The following is a 25,891-nucleotide window of genomic DNA, read 5'->3' as shown; positions in this document are numbered from 1 at the left end:
AAAGGTCACTACTTGTTGATAGGTGTCAATGACTCTGAAGTTCATATTAGAGCCTTTGTTAGCTAGCACCCAGATCCCACCACTGAAGCCCCTGGCCTCCTCAATGAAGATAGGAGCAAAGCCAAGAGAGGACCAGAATCTATTTGCTCTCCTGAACTGGCATTTGGTTTCTAACAGGATAACCACATCTGGCTTTTTGCTACGAACAATGTCTCGCATAGCAAGTTTCCCATGCTCATGTAAAGCACCTCTCACATTCCAAGATACTATTTTGAAATCATCAAAACCAATCATTAAAACAATGTTTGGAAAATTAGGGGTTGTCCCCTTGGCCCCATAGACAAAGGACCAATCAGTCATTAATGACAATTGCATTTGAAATCTGCACGAGCCCTGGCTCAGCTCCTTCCAGTAATAGCTGGTTCTTAGTGTTATCATCAAACACTACCATTGCATCTGCATGCCGTTCATTAGAGACATTTATGGTACTTGGACCCTGATTGGATTCAACATTAAAACCTTGTCCTCCACGGTCCCAATCTTCCCCTCGGAATCTGCGTTTTTTGTTAAATCCTAATGTTTGGTCACTGGGCCCACCAATTGATTGGAATTGAAAAACTCCAGGAGACAAGATTGCAATAGCATTGCCAACGTCCCTTGTTTTCTTCCCCTCATCATTGGTCCTTGACTGCTCATCATTGGTCTTTAATTTCTCATCATTGGTGTCTTGAATTCCATTGCCTTTTCCCTTGGAATCTTTGACTATTCCCTCTTTAATTTGCTCCTTTCCTTGTCCTTTCCTGCCTTGGTTGCCGTTTTGTTTGCCATGTGTTCCTTTGGCCGCGGCCCCACCTTCTTTATTCCTAGGTTGTGCGTTATTTTTTGATCTCCCAGGAATATTCCCTGCCGCCATGTTGGATACCTGGGTCGTTGGCTTTTTCTGATTTTTCTTTTTCCTCGTAACCGTCATCCACGTACCCAAGGGCTCCACCTCTTGCTCATCATTGCCATTCAGAGCCTGTTTCTCCGTTTGAATTGCCTCATGAATGCCTGTATCCTCAATAATTCCGGAGTCCGTAACTGCCTTCTCTTGTAACGGCTGGTCATCAATTTGGACGTCCATTGACCCCATCATCTCATCCGCCGTCCCTGTGGCCTTCTGAGCCTCCACTGCCCCGGCTGCAGCCGGCGCCGGCGTAGGTTTTCCTGCTGGTGTTGCCGGGCCACTGCATTCCCTGCTTCTATGGCCATAGCATCCACAACGCGTGCAGATCACATGGAGGCCCTCGTATTCAATGTTGTACCAGTAGTCCTCTAGGCAGATTTTACCCACCACCGGCTTGTTCAGGTCAAGCTCAACACAAATTCTAGCAAATCTGCCTCTCTCCGCCTTGAGTGTGCTCCTATCCAGTTTAACTGGTTTGCCAATGGCTCGAGCCGCTGATAGTAGATAGCTCTCATTGTAGAACACCACATTCAACCCAGGAATTCGAATCCAAGCTAACGTTTTCTTAACTCGCGCTGCCGGGGAGATGAATTCCGGGCTCCATGTGGAAACCGCCAGGTAGTGATCAAAGACCATCCATGGCCCTCCTCCCATGACTTTTTCTTTATCTGCCTCTCTATCGAATTTGACCATGTAGAAGCCATTGTCCACATCCATGAGATCAAACTCTCCTGCAGGCCTCCATAAACTTGTTAATTTGGCCTTCATTGTTCTGTAACCCAGCTTCTTTCCCAGTAGTGTAATCACTAGTGAGTTCTCCCATGGAGAACACATGCTTTCAATCACCTCCCGTTCCACCACTATTTTAGGCAATAGTGGATTGTCATTGACATAGATCACCTTCATTGTACCCTTATCAATCAGGTCCTCAAACTGCTGAGGAGGAGGGACAGGTTGTCCCCCCATGAGCTTATCCTTGAATGATGTACGCTGGGCTTGGGTGCCGTCATCCGGCGGCTTCGGGCTGCCTCCTCCCATGGGAGAGAAAGCCGATGACTCACACTCCATCGTTCACTCCATCTTTCACGATATTAAACACTTATTACTTAACATTTTATTTACCTAATTTAAAACTTAACTTCATAATTTTACGTATTATAAAATAAATAAATTTTAAATTGTTAAAATTATTTCTATGCTAATAATTAAATATCAATAATTAAATTTGAGTAATATTAATTATTTACACTAAAAAGAACTCTAATCATATTTATTAACACACATTTTTATATTTATAAATATAAACTATTTTAATTTTTATGTATTTAATTTAAAACCAAAAGATATTTTGATAGGAAAGTGATTATGAAATATAACCCTCTTCAAGAGAACCAAAAATTAATTTTTAATTTTTATTTATTTAAAATGTATTAATTTATATATAATATTAAATTATATTGTAAGTAAACCCGTGCAACGCACGTGTATAATATCTAGTATGTATGTGTTACAATGTTACCATTCCAATTATTCTGATGGCAGCTCTTATGGAACAGCTACTTATGGTAATAATATGTTGGGGGTGACGAGGAGTCCAATGGTTGAAGACCGGGTTAACATCCATCATCAAAGAGATTTAGACACTACAATTTTTTCCAAAATCTCAAGGCATTGATTTGATGAGTCACATCGATTATGAGAATTGTCATTTTATATGAGAGCATATAGATAAATTGTGAATGGTCAAGATTAAAACATTAAGTCATGTAACTTTTTAAAAGGTTACATGAATAGTAACTTATTTTAATCTTGATCATTCATGATTCATTCCTAAAAATAACATTCTCATAAGATACAACCCTCATTTATTATATTGTCATCACCTCACATTATTAACTAAGGTATGACTTCAACTCAAAGTCGAATTTTCAACATTTTCCTCATTCTACACTCACCACTACATTATCATACTCCCTTTGGCATAAGACTTTCATACAAGGAGCCGCCGTCATGGTCACACCAACAATCGGCTTTAATATCACTTATGGGTCGTGATGGGTCGTGAGATGCATAAAACTTCGAGAGATCTCAGCATTGTGCTAAAAGTAAACAATACAAGTGAATTGAACATCATATCTTTTACTCAAAACTTTAAGTCATTGAGTGTGAGTCATCCCACTTATAAAATGTTCAACACTTTCTTTTTCATCCGATGTGAAACTTCTTACTTACACTTGGATCCCGACAAACTCTCGCTCAAGTGTGAGTTCATCTCTAGCGGAAACCTCCCCATACTTGTATCGTCATTGGCTCTCCACGAGAGACTTAAACTTCACATATCATTCTTACGAGCTTGCTTCAACCTGTACAAACTTTTCTTCAATCTACAGACGTAATTTTCTTTACATTTTGTCACAAAACCTTCCCTGCACCGATCTTGACATCCATCTGCTCAAACTCTAAATAAAGACCCTTTGTTATGCTAAGTATTGTACGAATAGATGATATCTTCACAACTAGAGAAATCATCTCATCAAAACCAATACATTTTCTCAGGCTGAACATTTGACCACCAACCTTCCTTTACATTGAGGTTTTGAACTGGTTTCACCCTGCTTCGACTTGTACACCCATTTGATTCTCAACGCTCTCATGCCCTTAGGAAGTTTCACCGAGTCATAAGTGTGATTCTCATTCGAGGAATTCATCTCATCTCACATGGCTTCCATCCACTTTTTATTATGCTCATCCTGCATAGCTTCACCAAAGGATTATGTTTCTCCATTGTCGATCACCAGAACATAATCAACATAAGCATACCTTCTAGAAATTTGTCTTTCACTAGTGGATCTTCTCGTTGTAACATAATCATCATCTAACTATTGCTGTTCATCACGATCAATCTCATGGTTGTCAATCCTGGGCATGATCATCAACGTGAACTGCATCTGGATGATTAGTAACCTCCACTCTTTCTATCTCTGGTCTAGGCGTAGAAGGAACCAAATCAAGGTCAACCATATTACTACTGACACGGGACACTAAACTTTCCTCACTGTCATTGTCTTTCAACCTCTTATCTTCTATGAAGTTAGCATCAAGACTTCTGATAAGTTTCCTAGAAACAGGAACATACAATTTGTCTTCAAACTCATCTAGTATATAGTCAATAAACACACATTAATTATTCTTTGAATCCAATTTAGATATTTTATCTTCAGGAACATGCACAAATGCTTTGCTTCCAAAGACTCATAAGTGGTCATAAGAAACATATTTATCTGACCAAATCTTTTGTGGTATTTAATATTGCAAGGGAACACATCATGAAATATTTTGGACATGCACAATGGTGCTAAGTGCTTTACCCCAAAATGAATGTGGGAGCTTTGCTTGTGAAAGCAAACATCTAACTCTTTTAGCAAGTGTTCTATATCGTTCAACTACAGAGTCTTAGAAGGGTCTTTTGATGTCTAATCTCTTGTCTATAATAAGCATCAAATAGTCTTGAATATTCACCTCCAATTTTTGTATGCTTACAATGAGTGAGGTTCTAATTCTCTCTTGGACTTGACCAATGAGGATGGGCTTCTGTTGTTGCCAACCCTTTTGGTGAAAAAATCATCTTGTTATGCATCTTGTTTCTGAGCCTGGAAATAAAGTACAATGGTCGGCTGCTGCAACATGTCTTTGTAATTGGGGGGAACATACAAGCTAGACCTCATAAGTCATAACGATGAGAACCGAAGTTCAAATCTCAGGAAAAGCATTTATTGAAAGAGACATGTAATTGTTTCCTGAATGGGTGGCGACATCCGTCAAGAATATAAAGATAAAAAATCACATTGGTCTGGAATATCAAGTGCCTCAACAAAGAGCCGACATTAGCCCATCTTGTTTGAAGAAAGCCTACATCTTAGTATTTACTGCGTTCTTGGTTCTTCTGCCACAAAGCTAATAACACTAAATTAAGATTTTCCTAAAATTATTACGAGAATGAATTCATGTAGCATCATCCGTGCCTGTTCATCGATAAAGCTTATTGATGTTAGAGACTTCAATTCTTTGATTTGATTATTCATCATCTTAGTTATTCCAAACATTCAACATGCATCTATATTTCTTATGTTAGACACTTGGACTAAATGTCTAATACACACCAATAACACAAACTTGCCACTGCTTCTTCCTTTCCCATATTTACCTTCACATCAATGTCTCTTTCCCGGGAAAGAGCTATTGTGGCAATTCTCAATCTCAAAGTTTGAAGAAAACAACACCAAAGACACATATTTCGGTGAATGGGGCCTAAAATTAAGAGCAGCGAACCCCTTTGTCCTGCATAAATATTAATTCTAACATTAAGCATTCATTGGACTCATGAAAACAATCATAGCCTAAATTGGAAAGTGGGGAACCAACACCATAAGGGAAACAACTCATCACTAGCAAGTAAAGTTTACAAGTCTCCTTCAAAGATGAGCACTAGTTATTAGTGTGAGATACTCTTTGGAAATTCTTCCAAGTCTAGGAAGAAGTAAGTAGCTTCTAGATGTCAAAATTGATTCTAATGAAAAAATTGATATAAACATGCTATAAAAGGGCTTCCAGGCCAACAGAATTACCAAATTTCCAATTTGATTCTGAAGAAAGAATTTCCAAACACAATGCCAATTGAGTTGGTAATGGTGTATGAATCCAAAATAAATAGGAATATTCATAAGAAACAATAATCAGAAAGCAAATGAGAAAACTAGCATGCTTATCAGAGCTACACATTTTCTAGATCCAACACACAAATCCAAACCAAGCTAAATTAGACAATAATAGAGACCAGAGACCCCGTTCCAAGACCACAGGAGCAGAAGATTTTGGCGTTGAATGTTCTCCAGTCGATGAGGTAGGAGGAGCAGCAAGAGGATGGACAACAACAGAGACCTTCATCCCATTGAAGCATTGTCCATTACCACAAATGAAGTAGTGTCTCCCTGTCTTATTCAGCATTATGAAATCCTTCCCACTACTATAATTCCCAAAAGCCCCTTCAGTAGTGCAGTTGTCATACCCAGTTTGGTTCACCTCAAACACATTGTACTGGTTCTTCTGATACCTGAATGCTACTCAAAACACAACACACACAAAAAACAGTAAAACAAAATACCCCTAACCAAAGAACTCAAATTTATGCAAAAACAAAGGTATTAATTGAAAATTGAAAAACTATGACTGCACGCTTGTCAATAGGGCGCCATAGCGGCACAATAGCGCTATAGCGTAGCACCTGGGGCTCACCGCTACTCCACTATTTGCTGCTATTGTCCACTATTTGCCGTCAAAATAGCGTTTTTTTGGACTTCCCGCTACGCTATTTGTTTAATTCTCAAGAATAACAATCTCATCCATTTTCTACTCTCTCATGCTCTCTCTGTGTCTTTTATTTTACCATTACTACAGCTAATGAACTAGTTTTATGTTTTGAACATACCCAAAGTAGAAGCTAAAATTTAGATCTGTTATGTTAAAGGAATGATAAAAAGATAGGAAAAAAAAAGAGGAGAGTTGACTAACAGATGAAATCGCCGACATAGAATGTTTGGTTGTTGGCCCAAAGAGTGTAGTTTTGGCCGGGGTTCCAGCCACGGTTAGCGCCTACAATGTGGTCGGTGGCGGTGACAGGAGAGATTGTGAATGTGATGAAGGTGAGTAGCAGGAGGGAGCATGTGAGGTGGGATGAGGAGGCAGCCATCTTTGGATTTGGAAGAGAAGAGGTGGTGGTCTTCTACTGAGTTCTTCGTTTTCTTTGTTTTCTGTGAGAGATTTGGACACAGCACAATATTAGAGGAGACACGCTGTCAATTATTGCTGTAGGGTCCGAAAGAATAATGATATATACACACACCTCATTTTTAAAACACTTCATTTCCACCTCTTTTTGTTTTTATCTCTCTCCTCTTACCATCTATCACATCTCATACTTTCTCTCCCTTACTTTTTCTTTTCTTCCTATCTCTCTCATCATTCCACCTCACACACCTCAAAAGAGAGGTATGTGAGTAACATTATTCGGGTCCAAAACAGTTAGACATTTTGAGCAGATAGTGAGTGCTGCCTTTTTTCTCCATCAAGTATTCTTATCCAAACACGTGTAATTCATTTAAAAAAATTCGAAGCTAATTCAGCAATACATATACTCCCTCCGTTCTGAAATATAAGTTGTTTAAGATTGTGTACATTGTTTAAAAGTCAATCATTTAATGTTTTGATTGAAATACTCCTATTTAAAGTTGTGTTATACTGAAGAGAGAGAAATATTATTATTGGTTAAATGCATAGTGAGAATCGTGATAGATGAAAATTAAATGTGGTAATTAATAGATATAATATTGAATGTGGGTATATAAGAAAGAAAAAAAGAAAAAATGTTTTGGATTTACAAAGCAATTTATATTTTGGAATATAATATAAATTCTAAAACAACCTATATTTTAGAACGGAGAGAGTATTAAACACACCAAAGAAATAAACCAAATCCGGCGGAGACCCACCACCTTTCGGTAGCTACTTCACCTCCACCCTTTTCCTTTTCCTATTCGTTGAAGTACAATTGTGAATGAAAGAAGTCTTACATTGGATGGAAAATCAAAGATAAGCAATATATAAGTTAAATGATCTACTCACTTATTGCGTTAAGGTTTGGTGGATGGTGTTCAGGGCCGACCCAAGGATAAAACCACTCAAGCAACTGCTTTAGGCCTCCAACAAATATATTTTTTACCGTGTAAAAAAGGCCTAAATATTTTTTACTAAATCAAAAAGCCAAAAAAAGGCCTCAATATTTTTTTAGTGAGTAAAAAAGGACCAAAAAAAACTCTCATTTTAAACTTTGCTTTAGGTCTCATTTAGTATTAGGCAGACCTTGATGATGTCCAATTAACTTGACTCTTAGCTCAATGTGGACGATGAACTCTTAGTCCCTCATAATTCATGAAAGAGTAAGAGTCTTATGATCCAATGCTCACTCCAACAATGGTATGTGAGTCGATGGTCCAACCTTGGTAAGTGAAGTCAATGGTACGAATAAAAATAGAAAGATAAAAAAGTTGATTCACACTTAAATGAGAGTGCCGAAGTAACACGTGTTAATTAAATAAGTCTCTCATTGGATGGAGAAGTAAGGGTTGAGCAGTTTGTAAGTGGAATGATCGACTCACTCATTACCTTAAGGTTTTGTGGTGATTATATGTGGATGATGTCCAAATCACTTATACTCTTAGCCTAATATGGATGGTGAACTCACAACCTTTCATGAGTCAGTAAACTATGAGAGTCTTGTGTTCCGTTGTAGCCCTCCAATACTCCTCTCACCTAAACCACAAATCCATAAGTCAAACAAACACTTTTTTAAGTAAATCAAACAAACACTTAAACTTTCTAATAATAAAATAATAATTTTTCTTATTTTTTTTTTTAACTAAAAGAAAGAATTTATCTTGAATTCTATGTTTTTGGATGATTTATCTTGGATTCTTCAATCACAATTACATGTCATTTCATTTAAAAAAAAACAATTGTTTTAGAACTAAGAAATTTATTCAATAACAGTTACCTCAACCTCGTCACTCCACAGTAAGCAAAGACCTCCAGCTCGTGATCGGCCCCGACCCGCACACTGAACTGGAAAAATATTACCTAAACCACCTGAACCACGATGCTTAAGCATCTCAGAAGTATACAATTTGGTTTCCATAAGGAAAGCAACATCAGGAGCTTCTGAGTGGATGAGCTTTTTCATAGCCCGCACTGCCTCCAGGTTCCCAAGCCCGCGGCAGTTCCACGATAAAATCCTCATTGAGGTGGGCGGGACTGCTACATCATATTTTATTTAATTTGGTCCACCAGGACCATCCTGCGGTGTCTATGCAGGTGTATGCCGTTTACGGCTTCCCGGTGACTCAAAATAAATGGCGGACTTGGCAATTAGTCCGGAACGTGAGACCTGTGGATGTCATTCCGTGGCTTTGTATAGGTGACTTTAATGATATTCTTTCCCCGTCCGACAAGCTTGGGGGTGACCCACCTGACTTAGGTCAGATGCAAGTGGCGAACCGAGCTTGTGCGGATTGTGGGCTTCATAGAGTGGATGCATCGGGTAACTCCTTTACTTGGGTTAACAATAGAACGGGCCCTGAACGTGTTGAGGAAAGACTTGATTATGCTTTGATTAATAGAGCTTGGGAAGATTTGTGGCCGATCTCCATGGTTTCTCACCTGATTCGCCACCAATCTGACCATAGCCCGATTGTGTTTCATTGTGGTTCTCGCAGGGCTGAGATCAAAAGGCATAGAACGAAGATGTTTCGTTTTGAGGAATTGTGGCTTGAGGGTGGAGACGAGTGTGCGGAGGTTGTGGCAGAGGGTTGGAGCAGACATAATCATTCTCTCATCGGAAAGATTGATGTTGTTGGGCGTACTCTGAGTTCCTGGGGGAAAGAAAGATATGGTGATTTACCAAAAAAGATTGCGGATACAAAGGCACGTATACAGCGATTACAAAGAGGCCGACAATCTGACCAGGTGATTTTAGAGACTAAGTTTGCGGAAAAGTCCTTGGATGAGCTATTGAAACAGGAGGAAATTTTCTGGGGACAAAGGTCTAGGGCAAATTGGTTAAAGCATGGTGACAGGAACACTAAATTTTTCCATACTAAAGCGACTCAAAGGAGGAAGAGAAATTTAATTGAGGAGATCCGGGATGATCAAGGAAGGAATTTTGAGCAAGATGTTGACATTGCGAGAGTTTTAACAACTTACTTTGAAGGAATCTTCTGCTCTTCTAACCCCTCAGGGGTAGAGGAGGTGGCCTCCCTTGTTGATGGTCGGGTAACAGATGCTCACAGGAGGATCCTTTCGGTGCCTTTCACTCGTGAAGACATAGAAGATGCTTTGTTCCAGATGCACCCCACGAAGGCACCTGGATTGGATGGTTTTCCAGCTCTGTTCTATCAGAAGTTCTGGCATATTGTGGGTGATGATGTGACCGCTTTTTGCCTACAGGTTCTCCGAGGTGAGGTATCACCAGGTATGGTTAATCAAACTCTGCTTGTGCTAATCCCAAAGGTTAAAAAATCTGTTTGTGCGAACCAATTTAGGCCGATTAGCCTCTGCAATGTTATTTTCAAATTAATTACCAAAACGATTGCTAATCGGTTGAAACTAATTTTGAATGATTTGATTTGCGAAGCTCAAAGTGCTTTTGTTCCTGGGAGACTAATAACAGATAATGCGTTACTTGCTTTTGAATGCTTCCACTACATGAAGAAGCGTATCACAGGAAGGAATGGAATGATGGCTCTCAAGCTAGACATGTCCAAAGCCTATGATCGTGTGGAGTGGCCCTTTTTAAGAGGTATTCTAACCCATATGGGGTTTCCTTTAAATTGGGTTGAGCTTATCATGTCGTGTGTTAACACAGTGAGTTTTTCTCTTATGGTTAATGGTAACCCACAACCGTTTTTCGCACCTCATCGAGGTTTGCGACAAGGAGACCCTCTCTCTCCTTACTTATTTATTTTATGTGGTGAAGCTTTCTCAGCTTTGATTCAGCGTGCTATCTCAGTTTCTGCTTTACATGGTATTAAGATTGCAAGATCTGCTCCTGTTATCTCACACCTTTTGTTTGCAGATGATAGTGTTCTTTTTTCCCGGGCTTCGATTCAGGAAGCAGAATGTATCAAAACCATTCTTGCAACCTATGAACGAGCTTCTGGGCAGGTGATTAATTTGGACAAGTCCATGCTTTCAGTTAGCCGAAATGTGCCAGATAACCGTTATTATGAGCTACAACAGCTTTTGGGTGTAAAGGCAGTAGAAAGTTATGATAAGTACTTGGGGCTACCAACTATCATTGGTAAGTCTAAAAACCAAATTTTCCAATTTGTGAAAGAACGAGTGTGGAAGAAACTTAAGGGGTGGAAGGAGCGCACCTTGTCCAGAGCGGGTCGTGAAGTGCTAGTTAAAGCTGTGGCTCAAGCAATCCCATCATATGTAATGTCTTGCTTTGTCTTACCAGATGGCCTTTGTCATGAGATTGAAGGTATGATTTCTCGCTTTTATTGGGGTGGTGATGTAACCCGTCGGGGTATGCATTGGATTAATTGGAAAACTCTTTGCCGGCCCAAAGATAATGGGGGTCTCGGCTTTAGAAATTTTAAATCTTTTAATTTGGCCCTAGTGGCAAAGAATTGGTGGAGGATACAAAACTATCCGAATACTCTCCTTGGTAGAGTTTTTAAGGCTTTATATTTTCCAGCAGGTAGCATGAATGGAGCCAAGAAAGGTTACCGTCCGAGTTATGCGTGGACTAGTATTCTAAAAACATCGGAGTTGGCTATGAAAGGAAGCATGTGGCGTATTGGTAATGGATTGAATGTTCGTATTTGGGATGACAATTGGCTCCCGCATGGCCCTCCAATTAATTGCAGGCAAGATGTGGTGGAGGAACTTAGTTTGAAATTTGTAGCTGATCTTATCCAGCCAGGTGGTGGCTCTTGGAATAAGGAATTGGTGGAATGGACTTTCTGTCCAAATACTGCATTGCGGATCTTGGCTGTCCCCTTATCGGTGCATGCAACGGAAGATTTACTTTTTTGGGGTGGAACTCCAGATGGGTGCTATACAGTGAGCTCTGGCTATGCTTTTTTACAAAACGTAGCTAGCCAAGCTTCTCCTTCATCATCCACCTCGGCTGAACCTGGTTTTGATGCGACTCTCTGGCGGAAGTTCTGGAAAGCTCCATCCCTTCCTCGGGTTAAGGAGGTGGCATGGCGTGTGTGTGTTGGAGCGGTGCCCACTAGGCTTTGTTTGCATCGTAGAGGAATGGACGTGGATCCGAGTTGCCCGGTGTGTGGCCATGAGGAGGAGAGCATTGATCATCTTTTTATCCATTGTCCTGTTGCGCGAGGTTGCTGGTTTGTGAGCCTGGGTGTGCGCACAGATGCTCGTACATCGACCTTCATGGACTTCATGGCTGCGGTGCTGCGTGACAAGGATGGCTGGTGCATTGCAGAAGTTCAGCGCATGATCTATTGCTTGTGGGAGGGTCGGAACAAGGTTCTTTTCGAGCTCCGTGAACCTGGTTGTCCTACGGTGCTGTCTCGTTTTGCAGCGATGAAGTCCCCTTCACAGCTAGCGACGCATGGGAGTCAGAGGGAGCGGTCGGTGGTGGCAAAATGGTTGAGACCAGCAGCTGGGATGATTAAAATTAATGTGGATGCCTCCCTTGGTGGTGATTTTCTTGCTGGTTTCGGTATGGTGGCTAGGGACGAGGATGGCGAGATCTTGGCGGCGGCTTCACACTACCCGACGGCTGCTACTTCAGCCACGATGGCAGAGGCGTTTTGTCTCCATTGGGCCATGGAGCTTTCTTCACAGTTAGGATTCAGGGGGGTGCAGTTTGAGACTGATTGTCTTCAGCTTTTCCATGCTTGGAAGAAGGGTGTTGGTCATTCTCCTTTATTTTCTTTGCTTCAGGATTGTAAGGCTTTTGTTCGTTTGTTTGATTGTGTTGAGTTTACTTTTACTCGTAGACAGGGCAATACTTGTGCTGATTTTATGGCTCGGAACGCCTCTACCCTTTCAAATACTGTTTGGGTGGAGGAGGGTCCCCCGGGTTTATGTAACCTTTTACAGGCGAATCTTTTGGCTTCTATGCCGGTTATGATTTAATATATGTTATGCCACGTTCAAAAAAAAGAAATTTATTCAATGAAAAAAAAAGTAAAGGAAGATTAGGGCATTTCGCAGCGGGCAAAGTAGAAGAAAGGTAAAGTGGGAAAAGTAAGAGAAAGCTGTGAAGGAGAGATGAGCAGCGACACAAAAGCCAAAAGCGGTGGTGGCAACGTTGGAGGAGGTGGTGGATTCAGGGCAAAGTTGGATCACTACCTCTATAGCGGTGACAAGAAGCATGTTTTCATTGGCTTAACTCTCATCACTGCTGTCTTTGCCGTCCCATGGTTCCTCATGAGTCGAGGTAGGTACCCTTTTTTTTAATTCCACTTTTTTGTTGAAAAATAGCTGCTGATTTTGTTTTAGAAGAATTATTATGAATACCCCTTGAATTTATATTTGAGATTAGTGAGAAAGTTTTGAACTTTGCCCTGAAATCATTGATGGGTTACTTCTTTCACTGATTATATGCGTGTAGCTTGTTATTGTTTTTTGCAGAGTGTTTCAGATCTCTTGCTCAATTGCATGTATGTGAATGATCATATACATGTTCTAGGTCTAGATGTAACTGTTTTCAGCTACTTTAATTTAGACATTGAAATTAATAAACTTAGTTCAAGAATGGCTTTTGATAAGGACAATAGTATGTTGAAACTCAAATTTCACTTCCACCAAGAGATTGATGGGAAGAGAAGAGAGAGATACCAAGAAAAAGTGAAACCTATGCGGATGTATAATAACCCCTTTGATAATATAGTGGAACATTGTAAATTTATGCAGGGGGTTTGATATTAGCACCCTGTTTAGGGTACATGATTAAATGAAATTCTGGCAGTGCCAGTTACACCATCACCAGTTTTCAAGTTGAGGCTTTGATGGGATCGCATAATTTCATTCTTTCTTTCTCTCCTTGGGTTTCAAAGGAAGTCTAAGTCCTGTTGTGAGGAAAGAGAAGATAGGAAAATGTGTAGGTGAAGCAGACTGAACAAAATCTTTGCATTGCATATCATTAGTTCCCTTCTCTCCCTTTAACACCCTTCTTTTTTGGGTGGCAATGATAATTTGGCCCTGTTTAGAAGAGCTTATTCGAGTTTATCTTATAACATAAATGTTTTTGCAAGTTTTTGAGAGAACTTAAGTAAATAGCTTATGGCCTACTCACAAATTGTTTTGAGTATATTTTCATAAGCTGCTTAGATTAGCTTATGAATAAGCGCCTATACATACCTATAATCTATTTTGAGCTTTGTTCCAATAAGCTTTTCAATTTAGCTTATGAATAAGTCATACACTCTTAGTTCAATTGTTTACCTAAACACATCCTTTGTCAGTCAAACAACGGTTGCATGCAGTGGCAAACAAGCCATATTCCCTATGAAGCATGAACACCGACACGAGACCAAGATGGACACAACGATATACAATGCTTAAAATATAGGATACCTATATTTGTTTATGCATATGTATGTATACATGTGTGTAGGGAGTGTATTAATTGAGAGCCAAAGAGAAGTAATCTTGGATATTTAGTGTCCAAAGCGTGTCAGCTAAGTGTTATAATCAATTTAAAGTAACTTCTTTATAGGACACCTGATGAATAGTGTTTGGCATGTGTTGTATGGATGTCAGTGTTGGAATTTTGTCCTCTACTCCAACACATCAAGAAGGACAAGTATTTGTATTTCATATAATGCTTCCAAAGGCAGAAACAAAGTTCAATTCCCTGAGAAAGCTAGTATTAGAACCTAATTGCAATAGTGCATGAGGGATTTGTCTAAAACTTCATGCCCAGGATATTACAATATTAACCCGCGTTCAATGGCATGACATAGAACTGTCCTGGCCAAAATGCATTTCACCCCCTTACTGTTATTGTATGCCGTTTGAGATCCAGAAACAAAGATAGACTTCGAAAATACATTTTTTTTTATAAGCATTTACAATTTTTACATATCTCTACTTCAGTGCCTCCATTTAATTACTTAATCCATTGAGCTTCTGTTTCCTTGCAGGAACCAAACACCAATCTCATCAAGATTACTTGGAAAAAGCTGATAAAGCAAGGAGCCAAAGACTCTCATCCAGTCCTGCTCCTTCCAAATGATCTTCAACAGCATTCTCTTTGAGAGCATATAGTTTTCCTGTCACTCTAAACTAAAAGGCATTAGATATTTTCGTTAGAGGTCCCTTCACCATTTTCCCTTTTCCATTGGACTACTGTTAAACCAGTCTATTGGTTAGATATGTGATTTGAACAGCATCCGAAGAAAATTTCCCTTTACAATAAAATTGGTTAGATATGTGATTTGAAGTTTTGGAGCATGGTAAGTGAATAGGGAGGATTCTCATTTTATCTGTCTGTGACTCTGCACACCCAATGTGTTTCTCATGTGAGCATATGCATTGGTGATAGTTTTGATGCATTGTAGAACATACTCTACCTCTGTCATACTTGTTTAAAGTTCTCATATAATTAGAAGATTGCAGCAAATATAAAATTTAAATTGAATTTTAATAGTCTATATAGTGGACTGATGATATTTTGTTATTTTAGAACATATAGAAGTTCTGATAGCTGGTAGAACTTGAAAGAGCCATGATGATATTATCTAAACATCTCTGGTGGTACACACTTTCTCATTCTGATCCGTTTACCTCCTTTAGGTTATGTTTGGTCTGTATGAGAAAATGAGAAGAGTCAACAGAAGAACAAAGAGAGTGAGTGATAGAGAGAAAGGACGAGAAAGAGTGTAGATTATATAGATTGTTTATTATAGTAGAAATAGAGAAAATGTTGACTAGGGAGTCAGCTTTTGGGAGTTATTTTTAGCACACCCCTTATATTATACACGCCCATTTTCGATGAAATTAAAATCTAAAAATATGAGATTAGGCCATTAGGGTGTGTGAATAGTAAAAACTGAGTGTGTGAAAAGTGATCCCCCTTAGTTTTTTTTGGGTCAAAAGCTATTATAGGGTGCAAATATTTTGGGTATACGGGCTTAGTCGATTGGGTTCATTAGGATTAGGCCACTATTGGGGCATGTTGACTTTTTTTGGGATTGATTGAATTTAGGTTTTTTGGAGAACTCATTTGGCGAATCTGCATACTTTTTTAGTATAAATTTTTAATGGTCTTCAATCATTTATGTTTTGGCGCATTTTGTTAATGCACCAGACCATTGACCAAAAAAAAAGTCCTTTAATTTTGATGTAGCTATGAGGGAGGTGATCATCTCTTACATTGTATAGTTGAACGATCGTAAACGTCTTAACAGCAATAGCTCCGAGCATTGCTCGCCCGATTCATTTGGTAAGCTGGGTGCCTCCTGCTCCACATGTGGACGACAATGTGTGCCGTAACACAGAAAGCTTGTTTTGGAGGATGTTTAAGAGACTCTAGTGGTATGTGGTTGAAGGGTTTATTTGGCAGGTATTGGCATTCAAATACTTTGAATATGGAATTGTTAGCCATTGTTAATGGACTCAACATTGTCCGGGGGCTAGGAGTAAGAAATGTTGTCTGCCAATTAGACTCCTTAGATATAGTTCTTCTCATGTTGATAGTAATCCACTAATCCCTGATAGACATAACTATTAACTATGCAGCCCTTGTATCCCATAAAAAGGATTTGTTGGGTAAAGTGTGACAAGTTGAGATTATCCATATTCTAAGGGATGGTAATATCATATCTGTGCAGATCTTTTAGCCAAGTTTGGTGCGAGATAATATCAACCCTTGATTATAGTCAGACCTCTTAAAGAGAATGAGTCAGCTTAGCCAAGTTTGGTAGGAGACAATATCAACCCTTGATTATATAATCTAGACCTCTTAAAGAGAATGAGTCAGCTTCTGCTAGTGGATGCTATGTGAATCTCGTATCAGATATTGTAGTTTTTAGAGGTTTGTTCTGTTTTTTTTTTTCTTCTCCTGTTTGCTCTCTGTTTTTTTTTTTCTTCTCCTTTCTTCGGAAAAAGAAAACAGCCTTTCATCGTTTAAGGTTCTCCACACAGAAACTAGGGACAGATATCACTGTTCTTTTCATGACTAGCTATACAAAGAAAACATTCCAAGCTTACAAAAAAATTAATCAAAATTTCAAACGAACTGGATAACGTTTGAAAGGGATAAATTCACAATTGGGAAAACAATTTGTACTTTCATGGCACTTCACTATAAGTTAAGCATACATAAGATTGACATGTTACAAGTGTTGCCCTTATATTAGCCTCTTCTCTGACTTCTCTATCCCCTTTCCATTTCGATTAGGATAGAGATAAACATTAGAGGTAGGGCACACTGTCCATGTAATAAGCTTTCATGTCTTTTTCTTTTCATTTCATTTCTTTTCTTTTTTGGAGAGAATATTTTCATTTGGATTAAAATATTGACAATAATTAGTCACCTCCTCAACTTCAATTATGCAGCGGGGACTTTACAATCATCACTTGAACTATGTACAAATTAAACAACCCCAACCACTATGGATGGGGACAAGTAGGTCCAAACTCATTATAACTAATGCATTACAATGATTGAAAGACTAGTTAATTAATAAACATTTCTTCAGATGTAAGGATTGATATGAGAAGTGTAGTCACGGATTCCTGCTCCTTCCCAACCCATCCACTCTTCCCACATGTCATAATCTGGATCATGCATTCCCCTAAACGGTTCATCAGTCACTACTTCATACGCCCCATACGTTTCTGCCTCATTTGATTCTCCTCTCAAATTGGCCATCACAACCTGCGTGGAACATAAGCAAATAAAATTCCAATCAGGTAATGGTATTGATAGGCAGAACAGAATCTAAATAATTCTAAAAAGTTTAGCACAAGAAGGGTGAAATTAGACTGCTTGTATTTCTTTTGAACTATGCTAGTTGAGGGATGATCACATAATTAAAACTCTTTGTCACACAATACTCATGGCATGTGAAAAAATTACAATCATTCAAACCCACACAAGAATCCCAAAATAAAATATCAGCTTTCTGTTTCCATTCTCTGCAGTGCAATATAATTATACTAATTCATTGACTATGCAACTGAAATTTAAAGGGGTAGAATAACTCACATCATAAGCCTCATTGATCAGATGAAACTGCACCCCACAATTGCTCCCTCTGCATACATCTGGATGATACTGAAACACAATAGAACACAAACTCATCAATATTTCTATAGAAAATAGCCTAATAAGAACCCAACAATCAAACACCAGCAATTAACAATCAAAATTGCAAAACCAAATAATACCATGTTTGGATCACCTTCTTTATCCTTAAAATCAATTCCAATACTCAGAAGCTTCAGCCCAAAATTGATTTTGATTTTAAAATAGAAAGATTTCCAATCAAACACTAAATTGATCTAATCAAACATTTAAAAAGCCCTCAAAAAACAAGATTGAGAATCAAACCTGCAAAGCAAGCTGCCTGAAAGCCTTCCTGACCTCAGTTTCAGAGGCACCAGGTTGAATCTTCAAGGTCTTATAAGGATCCATCACAGAAGAAGAATAGGAACAACTAACCCTTGCCCTGTTAGCCTTAGCCTGCTTCCTCTCCTTGTTCCTGAACTGCATCCAAGAACCAGATGACCCATTACCACCAACAATACCAGCAGCCACAGCAGCCATTGCAACAAACAAAGCTTCAAAATCTCCCAAATCAGAAATACCCAACAAAAATTCACAACGACCCAGAAAATCTTTGGCTATAAATAACCAAACTTTGATAGAAAGGAGAGATTTTTTTTGTTTAGGATGGATCAATTGAGACGGCAAATTGATTTGATTGGGGATCTGTCGGAACCCTAAATAGTGGGTTAGTTTTGTTTTCTTAAATAAAATTTGAATTTGAATGAATGAAAGCTCAATTGATCAATGGAGACGCTAACTTGGGAGGAAAGGGATTGATTATACATATATATAGAATATGAAATTGAAGGGTTTGTGGTGGAAAAGGGAGAAAATTTAGTGGCAGTATTATTAGGGTTCTTATCCATTGACTCAAACGTGACGTGGAATACCGCTTTTTGTGCTAAGAAACGTGAAAAAAAATAAGGAAATAACATGATGGAAAAATATAAATTATTGGGGTAATCTTATCTTATTTTTTAATTTTTTAGGTTTTACTTGGTCTGAATTGGATGACTGTTACTTTGGATTGGTTCGTTCTTTGACTTGGAGGCTTTTACTTGGTATCAATTGGAATGAGAGTGGAATATCCCTCTGCAATTTAATACTCTCTCTCCCTCTTCCTTATTAACTGTCCACTTTGAAGAAAAAATTGTGTTCCTATATATCTGTCCACTTAGAGTTTCAAGAGAGCATTAATTGATATTTTTCCAAGAAATGCCCTTACAGAAACAATAAATGAAGAAAGATAAAATACATTATAAAGGGTTATATAGGAAAACAAATAATACTTTTATAAAAATCAACACAATTAATTGCTTTCCTTTCTTTAATTTGTGTGAACCTTATCTTCCTGGACAGATAAATAGGAACGGTGGGAGTATCTGACCCCTTCAATTTTTCTTTCATTTGTATATTTGTTACAACAAAATTTTATATATCATCATTGAATTTTTTTTTATGGTTGTTGGTGTTAACTTTTTTAATACAGTAACAAATATTTTTTTAGAGTTTAATTTTATGATATTACTCTTACAAGACTCTAGTTTATTCACCCCTAAACGAATATCTTGTTAGTACCAACACTGTATCAATAAAAAGAAATTAAAAATAAAAAAGCTAACAACACTAACTTTTTTTCAATAGGAATACATGATTGGATATATAGTGACGCTCTACCAACCTACTAGTAAATTTTATCCTCATTTATGAAAGCAAAACTTTGTTATAAAACTTTGCTGAAAAAAAATATGAGTCACACCTTCGATTTGATTTGATATTTAATAAGATCCATTTAGAAACAATTATTACTCCTTCCGTTCCTGATATTTTATTGTTTTAACTTTTGACCTAAATTTCAAATTTTTTGTTGTTTTACAAACTCAATGCATTTTTTCTCAATTTTTTCTATGTATACCCTCATTTATTATTATATCTCTCACCAACTGCCTCTTATTTTTACCAATCAAAATCATAACAAGTTTCTTAATCAATAACTATCACACTCTCTCTTCACTCTATCTCAACATTAAATAGGGGTGTTTATGTCAACAAATTTATCAATGATTGCACTCTTAAACAATGTGCATAACCTTAGAGCATCTACATCCATCATACTCACTAAAATATCTACACATCATTTTTTCAATTTTTAATGATGCCACATCATCTACCCCATTTTACTAACTTTTTACTCCAACCCAACAACTCTTAAAAGTTTCTATAGTGGATCCCACCATCAACATCAAATTTGTATATTTTATTATTTATCTACATTTTAATTAATTGTAAGTGCTTGTAATAAATACAAACTCACCTTTCAAGTCTAGTGTGGAGTATCTATTCCACATACTCATTTTTGCCATGTTGGAATTGAATATGTACTCCAATGGTAATAGATACTTATATGAGTATGTATTTAACATTAGATACTATCATTGGAAATGCTCTTAAACAACAAAAGATCAGGAATGGAGGGAGTAGCACTCTTCTTCATCATTACTCAGGATGTCCTATTTCAAGAATATCCAATTATGATACCAAACAAACATAAACATAGAAATTAGGCAATAAACCAGAAAGGGCGATGGAGTGTGAAATTGTGGAACTTTAAGGCCAAAGGACAATAAATAAGGGAACCATTCAATTCAAGTATTTTGACCCCAAAAGCAGAGTGTAATGGTGAGTGAAACAACAAAATGAGGTGGTAGCACCTCCAACGTGTCGAGTTTTGAGGCGGCGTGAGTGGTACTTTTTGTGTGGGAAAAAGTAAAATTGTGAATCGGATGAGAATTGTCCTAGTCAGAGTGTGGATAAGGGGTCCTGATGATCAACACATGGCGCTAACTGGATCGTGACAGAGTCCAAATTGCAGGAGCTCTGTCCAAAAAAAAAAACGCCAGGAATATTAATTTTTGCAGTCATTAATTTAATCTGATTATGGCCCGTTTGGAAAAACAGCTTAATTAAGCACTTATGGTCTTAAGCGCTTATGACATAAGCGCTTATTCATAAGCTATTTTTGAAAATTTATTGAAATAAATTAAAAATAAGCTGTATATAAGCATAAGCTGTTTTTCATAAGCTATCCTGAGTAGCTTATGAAAATAGCTTATGGCAGGTCATAAGCTGTTTGCATAAGCCCTCCCAAACACTGACATAAGAGCTTATGCTGTCAGATAAGCTCAAATAAGCTCTTCCAAACTGGGCCTATATTTATTTGCGTTTCAGAATCAACTTTTAGGTGTATTTAATTTTTAATTTTTAATTTCTAACTTCAAATAAAAAAACACGATGCACATTGTTTACCGTGATATTTGGTAAACAAACATCTTCCAAGTTCGACGGGAAAAAATTTAAGAATTTTGCGAATTAAGGGTTCTTTTGGGAAAACGTCTTGCCAAAACGCGTGTGAAATTGGGTTTTTCGACAGCCGTGTGTCGAGGGATAAAAAGAAGTAAAGATTCGAAGACAAAACGCAAGACAATCAAAAATGCTTGAAGGTAAAATTCACTAATTGAAAAGCTTTACACAAAGTCAAATTGATAAATTCGACAACAAATCCAACAAAAGCAGTAACAACAACAAATTCGAAAATCTAAGTGCAGGAATCGTAAATGGCTGGTTCGTCAACGTACTCCTCCATTATCACGTTAGGCTCGTTGAGTCTCTTTGATACGAACATTAGAGTTTTTTTAGTGATTTTTAGAGCTGAGTTGGGAACCTTTTTTTGAATTGGATTCTCCTATTTATAGAGCTTCATGTTCCGCATGTCCTTGGCGGTTTTCTTCCTTTTGGATGAGTTAGTGGGTCTGATTCCTCCCCACAATCTGATGCTTGCCCCGGAAGTTCCCTGCATAGTGGTGGAGATCGTGTTCTTCAACTACTTCAACCGCTTATCAGCCATCGTGGTGAGAAACTGACTCAGTCAATGCTGCACGTGTTAAATGTGCCCGTGTTTGTAGCAACGGTTACCAATGTCCTTTTGTCGAATTCGACTACCTCTTTAACTTGGCGTTTTTTCTTTCCTTTGGTCCATTTTCGACTGCCTCATGTGTTTTGGGCCAAATATCTTGGGCCAACAGATGCCCCCCTAAAATGTTGATTCTCGACTACCAGGCCTTGGAGGGATCAAGCATTTTTTGATCGTGAATTTCGAACGGAACTGACGGTTGTTTGCAACTTCTGCCTTTCTGACTTCAGGTCCAATCAGAAATCCTTGCGTCTGACTTTTACTCCAATCAGAAGCTTTAGCGTCTGACTTCGTCTGTCCATCCGCCGTCTCTACCCTAGGGTAATCATGGCCCCTTTTTAGCCTACATGTTAGGGTTCTGCGGTTATATAATAAAATAACCGTTGGATTTCAAATTTTTATGCACCATCACGTAATGCGGCTTCACGTCCGTTTCTTCATTTGCCGATAAATACGCCATTGTTGCTTCTTTGCAAGTTTTACGATTTCTAAATCATCCAAGCTTCGTCTGGTTTTGCCTGCGATCATCTTCAATCGACTAGTTTCTGCTTCTTCCTTTCTCTCTGGTATATTCTCTGATTGTTTCCATGGCTTCCGACTCTGACAACATCATTCCATTGGCCGCTGCTATTGAGATGAACGAAGTCAAACGAGTTCCTATTCCAGACCCACCGTATGAGGCGGAGAAGGGGGCTATCTGGAAATCTCAGGTACTCATCCCTATCTCTGTTAATGGTACCCTGCGTGCCATTTTAGGTCCTTTGAAGAAGGCGAAGAAGGATAGGCCTACTAGTCTTCCTGATGGTTACGAACAATTTCACCCCAGTATTCGTGCGGAGGAGCTTATTCTTGCATTTCGACATTCCTACCGTTTGCCCTTTCTGAAAGATCCCAAGAGGACTTTTAGGTCTGCCCCGCCCAATCCAACTGCTGGTGATGGAGCCTATTTGAAATGGCTCGACAGGGTGGAGGCCAGTAAGTCTGGGCACTGGAAAGTCACTGGGATTTTCGACCTCATTCAGTTGTCGAGGTCGCCGATCTCTTATAATCCTGCGATGCTCTTGAGCTCACTTTTCTTTTGGGAAAGGTCTACCAACAGCTTTCATGTTCCTTTTGGCATGATCACTCCCACTCTTCTCGACGTTGCTGTCATCACTGGCCTTTGGGTTGTGGGTGATGATTATCATTCCTCTGCTGCCCCAACAAAACCCATCGCCATTTCGACAGACAACGTAGCTTTCAGTAAATTCATTAAGGATCACTATGTCGAAGACGGTGAAGTTTCTGATGCTGAGCATGTCGCGTTTCTCTTGTATTGGCTTTCTGCCTATGTATTCTGTACCAAGTCTTTGAGGATTCCAGCCAAACTTCTTCCTTTGGCCAACTTGTTGCATGAGGGTCGAAAAATTGCTATGGCTAGACTTGTGCTTGGTAATCTTTATCAGATGATCAATGAAGCGATAGCCGATATTCGAGATCCCAAAGTTGTGTCTCTGAACGCAGTCGGTCCATTATGGTTGCTTCAGCTTTGGATGAATGCGGTTTTCGAGTCGTTTCTTTCAGCCAAGAACCCTCTCTCTGTGGTGTCCAACACAAGGATCGACGCTCACTGGCTTAAAACCCTAACCCCTCCTTAAGATGCTTCTACTTTTGAAGCTGATTTCAAAAAGTATTTCACCATGTTCTTTGAACTGAGGCGCTTTCGTTCTAGTTTTGCACCATATATCAAACCTTCTTATGGCCCTCGGTGGCTAAGGAATTCTTACCCCAACCTTCTTGGCTCAGAGGACCTCTCTCAACATCAGATCGAACTCTAGCAAACCATACTATCCCCTAGGGTGCTGACTATCAATTTTTCCAGCAATGACTCCACTCTGTGCGGCTATAATCCTCAGCTTGTTTCTCGACAATTTGGGCTGAGTCAAGATTTGCCCAACACATTGTTCGACCAATCTCTTGTCCTTTATCCTGGCGCCATCACCAGACGTAGTGCCTTCGACACTACCATTAAATACTACAATGAGGAGCTGATTGGCCTTAGCCCTTTTAACTTTGCTTCATCCTTTTATGTCACCAAGGCGTTTAAAGCTTGGTGGTCTACTTATTGGAGCGACATTTCGATGCCCGATTGAAGATTGTTTCCAGCGCATAACGAATGTTTTTCTTTTGCAGAAACAAGCTCCTAAGAAGACCAAAGGTATGCACACGTCTGAGATCAACGCCTTCCAGCAATTCTTCGGTGTAGTATACTTTCCGGGTCCTCGACTTCAAGAGACTGTTGCCAAAGCAGCTCAAGTTCTAAGGCAAATGTGGGAATCTAAAGCCAAGAAAACTCGATTGATCATTCCTTCTGATGAGGATGGTCTTTCTTTCATTACTCGAAAAACGGGCTTTAAATTCCCACCATTGCCTACTTGTAAGTATGCTTTGGCCTTTCCAGTGGTCCTTCCTAAATGGGTTGACCACATAAGTATCAAGAACTTTTATCATAGAGCATTGCCTCCTCGGAAGCGGGTGACCTGGACTAAGTGTTACTTATGGAATTTTCCTTTCCATGTGCCGGTCGAAATCTTCAACCACATATCGATAAGAACGCTTATTGGTCAAGGTAATCATTTCGACCTGGCATCTTTGCGATATTTATGGCTTAACTTTTCTTTGCTTTTCTTTTGCAGCTGAGCCAATTCCTCGACCAACTCCTCAAGCCTCTCCCCGAGTGACTTCTGCTACTATCGAGATTGAGGATGATGATGATGATGTTACTCTGGCCGATAAGCTCAAAGTGCCCAAGGTAATATCTAAACTGTGGAGCTTTAATCTTTCTTCGATATATACCCTTTGTGACCTTTTGCCTTTTATTTCAGAGTCGAAAACGAGGGGCCACGCCTACCACTTCTGCAAGCCAGAAAAGGACCAAAGGTGCTGGTGGGTCTGCTGTGAGCAATCCTTCCCCGGTCAAGTCGGCTAGCCAACATGAAGAGATTCAGCAAGGTGATGATCAGGGTGGTGATCAGCAGGCTTCCAGCCCTCCTCTTCACGACACTACACCTATTCCTGTCGAGATGGCTTCGACCAAGAAGACCTCCAGGAAGAAGTCTAGTCATAAATCTGGCAGCTCCTCTTCTCGCCACTCCAAGAGTTCGACGAGTTCTAGTCCTCTCAAAGAGCCTGCTCCTAAGGTAAATCATTATGATTCACATCTCAACTATTTCCGCTTTTATTCTTCAGAGGGTTGGCATGTCTAAAATGGCTGTGCCTCAAGCTACATGGTTTTCTTCTAATCCCCCACCAGTTGTTCTGTCTAGCTCTTTGAGCAGTTTGGAATCCTCGAGTTCGAGTTTAGACTCTAATGAGTCGGACCCTGTGTGGGACAAGTTGACGTTCTATTTTAACTCGAAGTCAATCGCTTGGCAGCATCCTGGTTGCGAACCTTATTATACCAAAGAATGTCGAGATAATCTTTCTAATTTTCCTCCACAGGATACTCAGAACGTGTCTTCCCCCGTTCGTGAAGAAAATGTGCCACATGTTGAAGTACAGAGTGGCGAAGGTCAAGTGACCCTAATCATTTAGCCTGACCGGGCGATTGGTGTTATGCCTCCTCCAAAGGCTGATGTTCTGGCCTCGACACAATCTGAACCTTCTCCCCAGCAGCTTCAACGGGACGCTAGGGTTGCTTTGCTTTCTCATCATGCCAAAGGAGGCTCAGCTTCTTCCAAGACAGCCGCTTCTTCCCACACTTCCGGTGAGAGGCTTAATGCCCTTTTGGTCGAAGATCCACTCGCTACTTTTCAGAGCTTCTTTGATGGCACTCTGGATCTCGATTCTCCGCCACGTCAAACTGAAACTACTGAGACTGCTCAATCTAGCGGGGTAGTTAATGCTGGCCAGATTGAAGGAGCCTTAAGTAAGCTGACGGGGTTGATCTTCGACGACGGTTTTATTGACAGTGTCCGGGCCAACCCTCAACCAGGCCATGACGTCAAAGAGCTGCTTACTTTCCTGTTGGGCCAACGACTTGACCAAGTTCAGGCAGATGCTCTTGTCGAGCTTCAGACTTTCTTGGTTGACCTCTTGGCCACACTTGACAAGGCCACTACCGTGGAGC

General features: G+C 39.4%; 4 protein-coding genes across 4 annotated transcripts; 2 read left to right on the top strand and 2 right to left on the bottom strand.

Annotated features, from left to right (window-relative positions):
• Window positions 1-5,567: 5,567 nt before the first annotated feature.
• Window positions 5,568-6,781, bottom strand: LOC130745717 (early nodulin-like protein 19). Its single transcript, XM_057598085.1, has 2 exons — window positions 6,515-6,781; window positions 5,568-6,063 (listed from the first exon to the last, which is right to left on the bottom strand). The coding sequence occupies exons 1-2, from the start codon at window positions 6,690-6,692 to the stop codon at window positions 5,729-5,731; spliced, it is 513 nt and encodes a 170-aa protein (XP_057454068.1). The 5' UTR covers window positions 6,693-6,781; the 3' UTR covers window positions 5,568-5,728.
• Window positions 6,782-8,863: 2,082 nt separating this feature from the next.
• Window positions 8,864-12,670, top strand: LOC130744674 (uncharacterized). The gene has a single exon (XM_057596840.1). The coding sequence runs from the start codon at window positions 8,864-8,866 to the stop codon at window positions 12,668-12,670; it is 3,807 nt and encodes a 1,268-aa protein (XP_057452823.1).
• Window positions 12,671-12,720: 50 nt separating this feature from the next.
• LOC130745716 (uncharacterized) lies at window positions 12,721-14,981 on the top strand. Its single transcript, XM_057598084.1, has 2 exons — window positions 12,721-12,974; window positions 14,683-14,981. The coding sequence occupies exons 1-2, from the start codon at window positions 12,806-12,808 to the stop codon at window positions 14,772-14,774; spliced, it is 261 nt and encodes an 86-aa protein (XP_057454067.1). The 5' UTR covers window positions 12,721-12,805; the 3' UTR covers window positions 14,775-14,981.
• Window positions 14,982-17,058: 2,077 nt separating this feature from the next.
• LOC130745715 (chaperone protein dnaJ 8, chloroplastic-like) lies at window positions 17,059-18,624 on the bottom strand. The gene is made up of 3 exons (XM_057598083.1): window positions 18,096-18,624; window positions 17,751-17,819; window positions 17,059-17,420 (listed from the first exon to the last, which is right to left on the bottom strand). Exons 1-3 carry the CDS (start codon window positions 18,309-18,311, stop codon window positions 17,238-17,240), a joined length of 468 nt encoding a protein of 155 aa, XP_057454066.1. The 5' UTR covers window positions 18,312-18,624; the 3' UTR covers window positions 17,059-17,237.
• Between the last annotated feature and the right edge of the window lie 7,267 nt (window positions 18,625-25,891).

This window comes from Lotus japonicus, chromosome 3 (genome assembly GCF_012489685.1).
Source record: "Lotus japonicus ecotype B-129 chromosome 3, LjGifu_v1.2".
NCBI lineage: Eukaryota > Viridiplantae > Streptophyta > Magnoliopsida > Fabales > Fabaceae > Lotus > Lotus japonicus.
The sequence above is the reverse complement of the archived record's forward strand: the minus strand, read 5'-3'. Positions and strand labels throughout refer to the sequence as shown.